General features: G+C 39.0%; 1 protein-coding gene across 1 annotated transcript in view; it reads right to left on the bottom strand.

Annotated features, from left to right (window-relative positions):
* The window catches only part of LOC122804788 (protein mono-ADP-ribosyltransferase PARP14-like), a gene marked incomplete in the record, with an annotated part of 1,493,437 nt that overhangs the window by 405,631 nt on the left and 1,073,111 nt on the right, over positions 1-14,695 (bottom strand). Inside the window, 1 exon segment of the mRNA XM_044074882.1 lies at positions 12,852-12,989. Within this exon segment, the coding sequence (XP_043930817.1) occupies positions 12,852-12,989 (138 nt within the window).

Below are 14,695 nucleotides of genomic sequence, written 5' to 3'. Positions count from 1 at the left end.
ACATTTAAAGCAGGAAAGCTGCAGCACCTATAAAGTATCCGTTTGGGACAGGAAAGTAACATAAAAGAACTTGAGCAAGAGGGAATGTATAAATATTTGGGAACTGACGAAGGGTCAACAATAAAACATGAACAAATGCAAATAAAACTTAGTAAGGAATAATTTAGAAGACTACAACTAATATTGAAAACAGCGCTGACATCTAATAACAAAGGCCAGACTATAAACCAATTTGCTCTTCCTGTCCTTTTGGAGTGATTGGCTGGCCCCAAAAAAGTACTGGATCGGTTGGACAGGAAAACAAGAATGTTTCATGCTTATCAAATGATTTACAAAAATCAGTGTATACCAAGACTATATATTCCCGGTTCTGAAAGACATATGGGTCTCCTTAAATTACATGTATAGATGTGCAATTATAGGACTGCATACACTTCTGCTGACCTCACAAGACCCAACTGTAGTGAAGTTTTAAAACATGAGGAGAATACGTCTAAGATGACTTCCCTGCTTAGTTTAGCAGAAGGATATTGTTGTCAAGCAGGAATGGAAATCAAATCAGAAGTAGATAAAAATCAGGTAGCAACTGAACGTACCAAAAAAGAAAAGAAAGAATATAAGTTGAAAGATCACATGAGAAGGCAAGAAGTGTGGAAAATGCATAAATACAGTTGTAAGTAAGGAAAACTCTTGGAACAACCTCATGTTGATAAGGATCGAACACAGGAATGGTGAAGGAGAGGTGAATTTAAACCAAAAGGTTAATATTGGTGTCCCAAGATAGTGGACAACATATACACAATGGTTTACAAAGTCCATTGAACATGTGGGAGAAACAGACAAATGTAGTTTCTGTAAAACAGAATTGGAAATGGTCACACATCTTTTTGCTGGTTGTAATATACTAATGGCAGAAGGACTGTATACTGAAAGGCATAATAATGTGGCAAGACTGTTGCACTGGGGATTGTACAAACATAATATTGAAGTAGCTGAAAAACATTGAAAACGCGAGCCACAAAGCATTATAGAAAATGAAGTTTATACTACATGGGTTCACCATTACCAACAGCACAAAAAACAGATGCAAGAAAACCAGATATAGTAGCCCATGAAAAGAAGACAAAAGTAGCATTTTTCATTGAAACTGCTACAACCCAGTAACTAGTGTCTTATGTACAGAGAGATACAAAATCATAAAATACCAAGATTTGCAGGCAGAGAAATGAGGGCAATATGTAAGGAGGATACCCAGAGAATTCCAATAGTAGTAGGAGCAATGTATCTTATAAAAAAAATAATACCGAGCTTATAAAAAAGAATTTACAATCGTACTTAGAAATGTTACTGATGCATGTTAACTCCATATGAATTGCAGGAGTCATTGCTGAGCTATGAAGCTATGTCTGGCTAACATCAAAGATGGAAAGAAAACTAATTTTATAAACTTTAATCATACTTTGACTTGGGAATGGGGTCCATTCCCGTCATGGTAACAGAAACCCAAAAGACTTAGAGAAATTATAAGGCAAAGACCTTAACAAGGACACAGGTTCATAGGTGTATACTAGGCTTATGGCCCTGGAGCCTTTACAAGCCTAGCCCATAGAAGTGCCCTGGCATTGTGCCACCCGATGTTAGTTCCCAGTGCGTCTATCAAGTACAGCCACTGCAGTTGATCCCTGGGGTGAACTTTATTTCCCAAGAGGGCCAGTCAGGTGCTCTGCTTGACGTGTATGGGAAGTCTATTCCAGAGCATGGGCAGTCTCTGTGTTATGGGCCTGCCCCCTCCAGCATGTTCTGTTGATTGTGGTAATGACATTGTGGTCTCTGCAGCATGTGGCGGAGATGTAGCATTTCTAACAGAGCTGGGTCAGACATGGCTTTGTAAATCAAGCAGAGATAGCCTCTTAGTAGACGGTATGAGACAGAGAAAAGCTGGAGTTTTTTGAGTCTGTCCATGTAGGGCATGTGTTTAAGGCCAAGGATCCTCTTCATGAGGTACTTTTGTGGCCTCTCCAGTTGTTGCAGATGTCTAGTGAGGTACATGCCAAATGGGGCATTATACTCTATGATTGGTCTAATGAGGGAAGAGTTGTGAGAAATGATGACCTCTTTCTTCCTGGATGCAAAACCCCTGGTTAATGAGATGTGCTACAGAGAAGGACTTTCTGACCACAGTGGCAATGTGGTGGTCGAAGGAGGGGTTGCTGTCAAACTGTGTCCCCAGATCTCTTATAACGCCTTCAATGTTCAGTGGGCTCCCATCAATGTGGTAATTAGTGGGAACTGATGCATTTTTTGGCATTAAGCTGAAGGCCATGGTTTCGACACCATTCACTGGTCTCAGTGCGGCCTTTCTGTAGGATGTCTGCATCACTTGCGGAGTTAATAATGGCTCCCAGCTTGCAGTCGTCTGCAAACTTGGTCAGCCATAGTCCCTCCGTGTTGGCCTGGACTTCTGAGAAGCAGATGCCAAACGAGAGGACCCAGGACCAATCCCTGTGGGACTCCACTCGTGACTGGTCAGCAGTCTGACTTTGAGTCCACTACTTTCATGCTGTGGGTTCTATCTGTGAGCCAGTTTGCAACCTACCTAACTATATAAGGGTTGATGCCTAGTTTGGGGAGTTTATCAATAATTCCTGAGTGAGGAATGGTATTAAAGGCCTTCGCCAGCTCGAGGTAGGCTGTATGAACTGCTTTACCTTCATGCACAGCTCTGGTGACTGGCTCAAAGAAGTCAACCAGGTTGAGCAGGCATGAGCTACTTTTCACAAAACCAAATTGCATGGGATCTAGAGTTTAGAGATTCCCTATCTCCTTGTTAATTAGGTCCATGATGATATGCTCCATAGTCTTGCATACGAGACTAGTCAGGCTAATGGGGCGATAATTCCCAGGGTCTGTACTCGCTCCCCATTTATGGAGAGGGATGACTGTAGCAGTGCACCATTCAGTAGGGACAAAGCCTGAGGTGAGGCTGTGAGTGAACAGGGCACACAGATGTGGTGCCAGTTCACTTTGTAATTCATGTAAAATACAGCCAGGGATATTGTCGGGTCCCACGGAAGCTGTATTCTTGGCCTTGGACAATGAAGCTTTAACCTGTGCTGCAGTAATGCTGGGTGCCTGGCATTCTTCTGGTATTGAGATTGGCCCTTTAGGGGGAAGTGAGAGGGGTAAAGGTGGCACTAAATCTGTCGGCCAGTATGTTGGCAATATCAGTTGGATCAGTATAGGAGGTACCATTGTGCAGTAACTCAGAGCAAATCTGGGTGTTGCTGTGGAGATTCTTGCTATAACTATAGAAGGCTTTGTTGTTTTTAGTGTCTGCCACAATTCTGCCTTCATAGCTGGTTTAGGAGGTTTTGAGGAGGGATCTCAACTTTTTATTGAGGCTAATAAGGGATTTTTTCCAGTCTTGAGACTTCACCTTTTTCTGCAACAGTTCCTTCTATTGTAGAGTTTATTAATGGCAGGGGACCACCACATTAGCTTCCTTTTTTTGGAGGACAGCATCTTGATTCTGTTGGGTATGGCTAGTTCCATACATTTATGTACATGCTTGTACAGTGCATTGGTGCATGATTTGGCATTGGTGCTGTGAAGTTAGCCACCTCTGTTTTTAGGAGTCCAAAGTCAGTTTTGGAGAAGTTTTTCATAGTGGATACCTTTGCGGGGGGGGGGGGTGAGATGTGGATTTCCATGGTGATTAATTTGTGTTCAGATCTAACGGAGGAGGAATTGACTACTGGGTATGGAGCAACGGTTACCCATGTCAGAAATAACCAGGTTAAGGACGTTGCTTCCTGTAGTTGGGGTAAGAATGAGCTGGTCCAGGGCATTGGAACTGATGAATTCCAAGAGGCGTTGGGCCAGTGCACTGGTGCATGAGCAGTTTTCCTAGTTGATGGAGGGGTAGTTGAAGTCACCTAAGTATGACAGTGTTGGGTGGGATTTTAAGAGTTTCCAGGGTGCCTAGGAATGTGGAGGGAGAGTCTTGGGACATGGTTGGGGACCTATAGCAGCCTATGACCTGAATCGTCGTCTTAACCAATGTTACTTGTACCTGGAGTATCTCAGATGCATTATGCTGGGCTACTAGTCTGGAGGTGTGTGTATCCTTTATGAATATGGAGACACCACCACTTTTGGAGCTTCGGTCCATGTTCTGGGGCCAAAAGGTGTGGAATGCGTTACAGCCTGGTAGCGCAGGGGTGCTTTCTGCTGCTTTAAACCAGGTCTCCGTTACAGCACAAATGTTGATGTTCTCCATTTTGAGGAGTGCTTCGAGTGACTGCATCTTGAGATTTAGACTTCTAGCACTGAGCAACATGACCATCAGATTGCATTTACTTATAGCTGTTATGGTGGTAATTTGGTCTTTGGACACCACCTAAAAAAAGGCACTATAGGGGTGGCAAGAGCCTTAGCTAGTACCTGGAAACCCGGGGTGACAGATGCAGGCCATCTCTGGCAATGCATCGAGGTCTGTCAGTCATGTCATCCCAAGCAGACAAACTGGATCCCCTTAGAATGACACCAGAAACTTAGCCAATTGCTTATAAGTCCATCATTTTCTGTTTGCACTGCGTTATCATTCTGGATGACGGTAGGATGCTGATCAGGGCTAGGGTCATACCTGCCTGTGCCACATAATCCAAGAGTTCCACCATGTCTCTTCATGTAGTCCAAGGTGGTGTGTCTCAGGTCATTCACACTCACATGGGCAATGACAGAGTCATACTTGCACTTGTGGAGTGACCTGAGTCCATGCATTATGTGTCGGATTCTAGCACCTGATAGACAGCTGACTGTTACCTTCTCCTTATTCAATCTAGTTAGTGGGACATCAGTGTACCGCAGTATTGAGTCACCTACGATTATTGTATTGGGCAAGCTGTTTTGCCTTAGGGGCTTAGGTTGAGGGGCACACAGTGAAGGTGAGCTATGTTTCTTGTGGTTTGTGCTGTGTTGTGGTGGTCGAGTGCATTTCTGCCTTGGAGGTCTCTGCTGTTTGGGTAAATTTCTATTGACAGCCTTCATGAAGGTGGGTGTGTGGTTTGTGTTTTTATGTGAGGGCTGTGATGGTGGGTGTTCTGGAGGGCTGTGTTTTCCATGTGGTGTGGTGCAGGTGTTGACCTTCTCCTCTTGACCAGCAATTCCGGTCTTGGCTTGAGTGTGCATGGCTTCCAGTTTGGAGATATAACTGCATCTCTCACAAATCTGAGTGTTGGGAGGTAAGAGGAGAGAGTTGTCTATGTACATCAGCCAGTTGCTACACTGCCTCAGAATGCCAGGTTCACCAGGTTAATAGGAGAAAGCACAAGAAACTGACCTTTAGACATGCCAGAAGGGATGGTCATCATTACTAAGTACTGGAGCCGTTTCCTTATAGGACGACTAGTGATGATAGCACTTGTGTGTGCTACAATAATTGCTACAAAAAGCCTGATGAAGTGCTAGGTAAATAAGCTAATTAAAGTGCAATTGAGAAGAGATCTAAGAAGATCTAAGGGAAAAAATTGAAGAGCAGACTTTCTGGCACCGGTAATACACTTTAAATGCAGTGCAAGCTGGCACACTTGAATGTGCTACAATATTAAAGCAAATACAGTTAAAATAAATGCAGTTAAAATGAAAATAAATAAATAAATAAATAAATAATGACTTAAATTAAGTGCAGAAAACAGTATAATCTCCAGTCTCTGGGCCCAACCCAGTTCAGACTTGTTTAAGGTAGGTTATGCCTGTTAAACATAGCTGACTCCTTCAAAAAAAGTCACCATGACCTTGGATGAGGGAAAGACGATGCATACCACTCATTTTGACTTAGACAAGGCATTTGACACAATCCTCTATTCAGGTATTATAGGGAAACTCTCCCAATTGGGAATAAACCCCTACATTTCCAGATGGGTACCAACTGGCTCACCAAAAGGACACATTTTCAAAGTGGGCGACTTCACCTCTGTCAAAAGACCAAACCAGTGTTGTACCACAGGGTTCTATGCTGGTTCCCTTACTGTCTGGAATTTATTTCTCAGAAGTGCAGGCAAACTTGGACAGCCTGTGGTTGACCAAGTTTGCTAATGATTGCAAACTGGGAGCAATCGAGTCCCCGAACGATGTTAGTATACTGCAGACAGGGTTAATGCAGACAAATGATTGGTGCCAAAGCCACAGATTAAAGCTAAATGCCAAAAATGTACTATTTCCTTTGGGAAAGCTGACATCCCTGCTAATTACATCATAGACAGTACCCCCTAAGTGTAGACTCAGTGGTACATGACCTAGATATTCAGGTTGATAGCAACCTGAACTGTGACCACCATGTATCCACAGTAGTAAGGAAATCCTTCTATGTGGCATATCTTGTAAGTTAAGGCATTGCATCTATTTCTAAGCATAATTCCATTATACTTAACCCTCATCAGCCCAATAACTGAGTACAATGCTCCCTTTTACATGTACCTCACAAGACACCTGCAACAAATGGAGAGACCACAGAGACTTCTCACCAAGAAATTACAGGGTACACAAAACAAGTCTTACACAGAAAGGTTGAAAGCCCTGTCACTGTATTCTGTCTCCTACAGATTGCTAAGAGGTGACCTGAGCCTGGCTTACAGGGCAGTCTCTGTCCCAGCCCTGATGGAAATGCTACACATTTGTAAATCAAACTGCATGAGTGTCACTTGCTCAGGGATCTTAACTAGCCTCTCACATGAGCAGGTCAAGCTGGAGAGATATATACATCTCCCAGAGACTGCCACTTCTCTGGAACAAGCTTACAAATTCATGTGAAACAGAGCCCCTCCCTGACCCTCTACAAAACGCAGCCTAGATCAATGGATGGGTGACTGCAAATTCACTCCTGGGGTGGTGACCATGTCCTTCCTGGACAGAGTAAGTCAGTATTAACTACCATAGACCTTACCTCTGCAAACTTCATTAACCTAATCACTGACAATTGAGGCAACTCGGGATAAATATGGCTAGCCTTGTAAGTGCTCTAGGGTCATTAACCTAGTAATCTTCTATGAACCTATAAAATCAACAACTAAATTAACAAAATGAAGAAAACGAAAACAAAAACTTACCCAAGTAAAAAGTAATGTAGTGTCACCTTGAAGAATTAACAGGAAAAATGGAAAAGTCTAAGAGAAAGTTACTCAGCTTTAAAGGGGAAAGCTGATGTAATAAGAACTGATTAAGGGGCACCTGTCCAAAGAGGAATGGATAATCAGTATCATGACAATTCTGTCATCACAGAGGACAGAATGAGTTTTGTGCAGCGGACAGATAAAAACATGCCCAAAGGAAAACGTTACTGTGGAGTAGAGGAATAAAGCCTTGACTACAACTGTGGAGTAGAGGAATAAAGCCTTGACTACAACTTAGCCAATCTGGGTTCCATTTGTGGCTCAAGTGACTGAAGGAGCCACAGAGATGGAGAAACATGAATGCCCATCTTGAGGGGGGGGGGATGCTCATTGGTGACTCTCCTTAAGGGGAAGTGTGGTCCAGAGAGGTGAGTTTCCCTCAGACATACACAATGAGTGCACGGAGTGGGGAAAGTAGCTAGGGCATAGTAAAAAAAAAAAAAAAAAAAAAAAACCACCAAATGAAAGCATAGACAGCTGAGCCCCCAGGATGTAGGATGGTGTGTAGTAGACTCAGTGTGGACATGTGGCACTGGGGGGTTAGGCCAGTAATAATGAAGTCTGAGGGGACTAAAAGAAATACATAGCAGAAGGAAAAAATAGCATACTAATAACTGGGGACTCAATTCAGACAGAAAAAAATTCTTATGTATAGGGAATAAGTTAAGTAGGACAATGACGTGCCTTCCGAGTGCTAAAACCAGTTATGCAGTCAGTGTGGTAGGTAATTATTATGTTATAGTTATGGTGAGGATGGATGTTAAAAACAGTGGGATGTGTAGTACCCTTATAGAGCCAAGTGCAGATGAAAACTGCTTACAGAAGTATCAAGGACATTCTACACTGGGTGAACTGGTCTTTTGAAGGAAAAGACAAACAAGAAACATGGCCCCTACTACAGGCCTACCTACTGAAATTTTAAAGCAATAAAACATGCAGACAATTAGAAAACATCAACAAAAATGCAAGAACTATCAAAGTGACTACAAAAGGTTTATAAGGATCACAAACCGATTACTGCAGAATGTTAATTTTGTAATGCATATGCCAAACAAGGTAAGGTCAATCTTCTGGATAACATTAGTGTTGTAAAAGAATGGATCAAAATGTGAAAGGAAGTAAGAAGCATTAAGGATAATAAGAAAGCCTTTTAAAAATACAGTAGGAAGGGCAATGATTAAGGGTCCAAATCCATAGCTAAAAGAAGGAGGCAGAATAATCACTTCAGTGGCAGGAGAAAATATCTTTTACTGACAACTTTAGAGAAGAATTCTGTTTTAAATCACAAGGTCTAAGGAACAAAAGTCATTCTACTGAAAGAAATAACTTGATTGACAGTGAGAAAAAAGATAAAGCCCTATTTAGGAAAAGTGGACTTTGCCAAAAGCAGCAGGCTTGGAAACTATCACAAAAGTGTTTTAAAAACATTAAGAGATTTGTATGATAAACCTTTAAGACTTAATTTTTAGCCAAATATGTTTTTTCTAAGATTCACTGTGAGTAGAAAACTAGGAATAATTAAAACAATTTAGAAGGACAAGGGTCTGTTAGATAACATCAGGTATGGACCAATCAGCCTACTATTTAATTCTTTTAAATATATGCAACATGTTGATCTAGAGCATTTGTAATAGTCTTATTAAACACTACTGCCAAAATGCTACCATTATCTACAATATGCTCCTGATGGAGCCGACTTCAGCAAAAGGTATCATATCATTGTTGCTCACTTTTTATAAATCCCAGAATGGGGTTTCCTCACTAGCAGGTGTCCAAATTGGTGGGTATACCCAGGCTGAAATGGAACAACTTCAATCTGTCCAAGAGATTAGTTTTACATTCAAGTCAATGGTGATCTCATCTAAAAAGAAAATAAAGTCCAACAGATGATCCCCCTTATACAGTTGGCAGAGGTTAAAAAATCTGAATAAGCTAATGCACTGCATAAACTGAAGGATTCCTTAGGTGAGTTTGCTGGATGTCATCATCAACCCAGATATTAAAATCAATAAAAATGAGCCACATTGGATGACAAAACTAAGAATAAGGAAATCTATGAAGAACCACATCCTCAAACTATATACTGTGGACCATTAAATGCAATAAATTTAAAGGAGATGACAGACTTGCTGGGAATCCGAACATCAAATCGAAGTCTAAAGATGACAGTTATACCCTCACCGACAGAGACATGATTACTACCCTGGATGACATAGGACATCTGTAAAATGAAGACCAATGCTCAAACCCAGCAAATAAATGCAAAATTAGCATATTGTAACTATTCGAACCTTATACCAGACTTCTTGTATTTTGACCTTGAGTTTAACAGGGCACCAAACAAGAACATGTTCTGTCAATCATTTGATGTTGAAAAATATCTCTGTGTTCTGCAAAGCATTAGGGAGGACCCCATTCTCAGTGTATTTTCACCTCAAGGTATCACATGGTGATCACAAATGGAATCCATCTACACCACTCTAAACTGGCATCCATGATTATTCCATGTCAAAATGTGTTCTTTACTGAATTCTCCGTATCCCATACAGAGGAGTGACTGACATGACATTTCCGAAACAAAACGTTTTGACTAATGTTTTTTTTTAATCTTGGCAAGTTATGTTACTCAGAAAACAATGAAGATAAAGATCTTTCAGATAGCCAGGTGTTTGAAATAGTATTAGGTGACTGCGGAAATACATCTCCCAAAGTAATGTTTGTGATTACACAAGGAAGATGGTCATTCTACTGTGTTCATTGAAGTACAGCCAACTTCATAAACAGGTATAAGCTTACCTGAAATGTAGTTAACCCAAACGTATTTCACCAAACAGATTTTACCAAATGTAGGTTTTCATGAAGGAGATTGGTAGTTAGGTTGCACCTACATTACTTACTTTATCTGGATGATTTTAAAAATTTGAAGTTATGGAGACTTCCTCACTTTCTCTATGGTGATGTGACTTGAAAGCAGAACTGTGAGAGCAGAGTCCCCACACTGAAGGGATTTTAGGGGAGATTGCCCTTGCAAAAATGCTTTTTATGATTTGTTTTGTAAAATATCTTCATTTTTTATTAAGTGGATTTTGATCCATTATATTTTATTAAGTAATAAAAGATCCTTAACACCACAGATGAGGTTTCAATGGGGGGGGGGGGGGGGGTTGCTTGATACAAGTATTTAAACAGTAGCATTTCATTCACAGGAAAGCTGTCTCTGGAGACTGCAGCACCACAAAGTAACTGCAATAGGACACATTCATGAACAGGGTATGCAGGTACTGATGCAAAACAGTCCTTTATTTGAAGCAAGGACAAGCTATTACTCTGGAGCAAAGACAACCAGTACACCGGAATATATGATACATGTGAAAAGCGTACTTGGCCTTGTTGCAGTACTGTGCTATAGTTATGGTCTGCATTTGGTCCAATGAAAAAGACAGAGGATACCTGGAGGACTAAAGACATGTGTTACTGATAGACAGGAGTGACACAGATGCATTTCACCTCCTCACTCCTTGTGCTAAACAACCACGGAATGTGAGCTTGGAATACACAAAGCAAACAGGTATGTGCAACTGTATTTCAAATCATTCCATGGTGCACAGTATAACAGACCAAAATGGAGCAGGTCCTATTGTCAAACAATCTAACACATCATGTGCTGTGCTGGTCTGTTTTATTATGCAGATAATGTCTATATAGTCTACTAAAGTTAAAAACTGGCTAGCTGGATGCACAGAAAAACCTGAGCCAATCCCAAAACAGCATGTTCAAGAATCTAAGCTTCACTGGCAGAGACCATGATATGCCAGGAATAGGAACATATGACTGTTGTAGGTTGCAAAAAAAGGTATAAGCTGTTTTCTCTTTGTAATGTTTGTAGAACTACAAAACAGAAATTACAACAAAAGCAATCCATAGGTTCTTGGTGTTAGTTTATCCTGGGGATGTACCTCTTATCACACTTAGTGGTGTGAGCCATGAAGCTGTTTACATCCTGTGTCTAGGGTTTACAACAGGATTCATATTATCAAAATGCTTTTATTTTATCTAAAGCAGAACCATTTTAGATGAGTTTCATTTGCACATTCTCTCTTGTTCCTTTTTGGTATTAGCTATCAGTATGTTTTTACATCTTCTTTATTTGATTCAGAAGCTAAATTATTTTTAATTCTACTGTGAAGTTGTGGTTAAAGCTTAAGTTATTTCAGAAGCATTGCTAGTTAATAGCAAGATCAATCTAAATGACAGCACTTCAGTAATAAGGTTCATTATTCTTTTTTTAAATGCTAGGTGGGGTACCCAAGAAATAACTGCACCACACTTCTGTATGCCAGATATCATTAAAAACAGATTGTTAAACATGAACAGTCCATAAACACATGCAGAGATATGCTGCTTGTATAACTAAATTCTTCATCTATTAACACATTTTCTTCAAGAGGGTAATTTTCAGTTATGAAGCCATAAAGCAGTCAAATCAATGCTATTTGCTACTACTATGGAGCTGAAAGTTGCAGAATTATACATAAGCAAGGCATGTAATAGTGATGGAGCTAAACATAAATCAAGAAAATGAGCAAATGTAAAACCTTATCTAGTAAGATATATTTAAAGCACTCTCAAAGTAAATACACGTCTGCAAAACATTTTCACTATGTTATATGGACCACAAATCATTTTATTTTTATATATATATATATATATATATATGTATATGTATATATATATATATATATATATATATATATATATATATATGGATCTAGGACACATGCTCGACTAGCATATGTCTGAATCACAAAACATCGAACACACATACATGGGCTTAACATCGAAAATCGCTTCCGTGTATGTGTAGTTCAAAAAAAAAATCTACGTTTCTGCCCCCACACCCCCCTACTTTATTATTCTCACTCCGAGATCGCACTACAGTGGGTAAAAGGGAATTTCCCTTACCCACAGAAACAGGCACACATACGCAGAAGCGCTTGTCGATGTTAAGCTCTTTCGTGTATGTGTGTTTGATGTTTTGTGATTTGGACATATGCTAGTCAAGCATGTGTCTGGATCCCATATATATATATATATATATATATATATATATAAATATATATATAATATATATATATTATATATATATATTGTGTATATATATATATATATATTGTGTATATATATATATATATATATATATATATTATATATATATATTGTGTATATATATATATATATATATATATATTGTGTATATATATATATATATATATATATATATATATATATATATATATATATATATATATATATATATATATAGTTACCAACATTTTTTATATATGTAAAATTGAACAAATTAATAAAACATTACATTCGGATTTGCTATTTTTTTGCCCCTAAGGCAACAATTATTCATACTTACCTCTGAAAGAAAACTTCCTGGTAAACCGTGTTAACTAGATACCCCCCCACCCCGTATATAGATATTTCAAGGCGGCTGGCTGCAGTTCCTACATAGCTCTGCTATGCAAGTCCATCCTACATGGGCACAAACTGTGTGAGGGTATGCAATTTTAAATATATGTTTGTGTCGTGTACCTATCTTATAGTTTACACAGAAGTATTAATTAAAATGATCAAAATTTTTGACATGTTATTAAATTCAAATACATTACTTACCAGTTTTTAGATTTAATTCATTATTGTTGCTGTTTACAATTGCATTGGTTTCTTCATTAGTGATATCAGCGCAGATGGTTTGGACCTTAATCTTTCCAACTTTTATTTCTATACAACCCAACTGCTTGTCATTTGTATCTAAGGAATGAAGAACAAAGAATCCTGGATTAATGAAATATAAAGGATTGATCAAAGGTGTTTAGGCAGTGGTCTTTACATTATAAAATCCAAAGTATGACCGTGGTAACACTACTAGTGACATTGCTAAAGCTGAGGCAAAGCAAATATACTAACATGCATGCAAAGCAGAAAAAATATTTTCTATGGAATAGGATATACAAGTCAGGATATCACAGAGAATTCCTTAGTCCTTTATAAGTGATGTCTGTGAAACTATACGAGCGCGCACAGAATTATGTCTTTGAGGTGCACGCCATTACTGAGGCTCTGCAAAATGAATGTCCTAATATGACTGCATTCCAAATGTGGTTACAAAATGAGCACGAAGTAAATGGAAATGTTCTGCAAAAAAACACGAGAGAGTATGAAAAATAACAGGAATAAAGGAGTGTAAAGAAGTGTTCCAAAAAGCTGTACCACTTGCTCTGAACCACAATGGATGTGAGCTTGTGGTAAATGTAAAACCTAAAGGATACATAAAACAGATGCAGAGATAAAGATTACCATGTAAACTAAGGGGAAATAGAGGGAAAAATATTAATACCTAAATTCAAATGAGCAAATATGATGGACAGAGTTCTATTCCTACTAACAATGTTAGCCATCTTGTAGTTCCTGCATTATACAATGCATTAGCAAAGATCAAGGCAGTTCTGAAAGAACAGAGGGAAGTTTTCATCAGAAGTATAACTACTAAGCTATCTATTTTTCAAATTTGTAACTCGTCTTTTCTGAAACTACACAACTAGGTGTTGTATTTCTATAATATGGTATTTGTTTTCTAATGCAGATCAAGGATACAGCTACATTTTGTTAAACAAAGCAGTATGTTTCAAATATCAGCTACTCTTAAATGCCTAGAGGCACAGTCTGCTTTAATGAGTTAACTTGTTACAGCTTAGTGCGCCTCCAAGCGTTTTTCCAGTTTTGTGTTCATCATAAAGAAAGAGGAAAAATACACAAACGGGTGGATAGACAGGAAGTGTTTTGCATATGCAGTTTTATAGTAGCTTGCTTTACTTGTTCAATTTAATGCATTTCTTTCACATTTACAAGGCGTATGCCTAATGAATGGCACAAATTCAGCAATACAATTTAGTCCAACAGCAGTGACAAGTGTTCTGCCTCTGATAAGATACACAAGAGAAACCTGCCTGCTAGAAGTGCAAAAGTTATGTAGCATGACAGAGCATGAACATTGCTATGGATGTGAGTCAGAAAAGTAGCAAAAGCAACAGTCAGAAAAGTAAAATGAGGCAAACACTCAAAGCTCAGAAACAGAACTTAAATACTTTAAGAACATTAACAAGTAAACAAAACCAAAGGGATGTTGTGGACGTTTACATAGAAAGGGACAATGAAAAGGCAGATATATGAGCACATCATTCTGATCAGCATTTGTAAGAGAGGAACAGGAGGCACAAACTTCACAAAATAAATATTACAGTTGCATCAATATATACCAGTCCATTCACACAAAAACGGGTTCCATATAGATTCAAAATTAAACAATAAAACATGATTTCACTCAAAACTCTGAAAAGAACCCAATGCAGAATTAGTAACACCACTTACTTTCCTAAAACATAAGGAAAACTGGAAACCAGCATATTTAACATTCCTCTTCATAAATGTGGGAGAACGGAAAATACAGAAAACCATAG

Source organism: Protopterus annectens, chromosome 6.part0, assembly GCF_019279795.1.
Source record: "Protopterus annectens isolate FY-2018-M chromosome 6.part0, PAN1.0, whole genome shotgun sequence".
Lineage (NCBI taxonomy): Eukaryota > Metazoa > Chordata > Ceratodontiformes > Protopteridae > Protopterus > Protopterus annectens.
The sequence above is the reverse complement of the archived record's forward strand: the minus strand, read 5'-3'. Positions and strand labels throughout refer to the sequence as shown.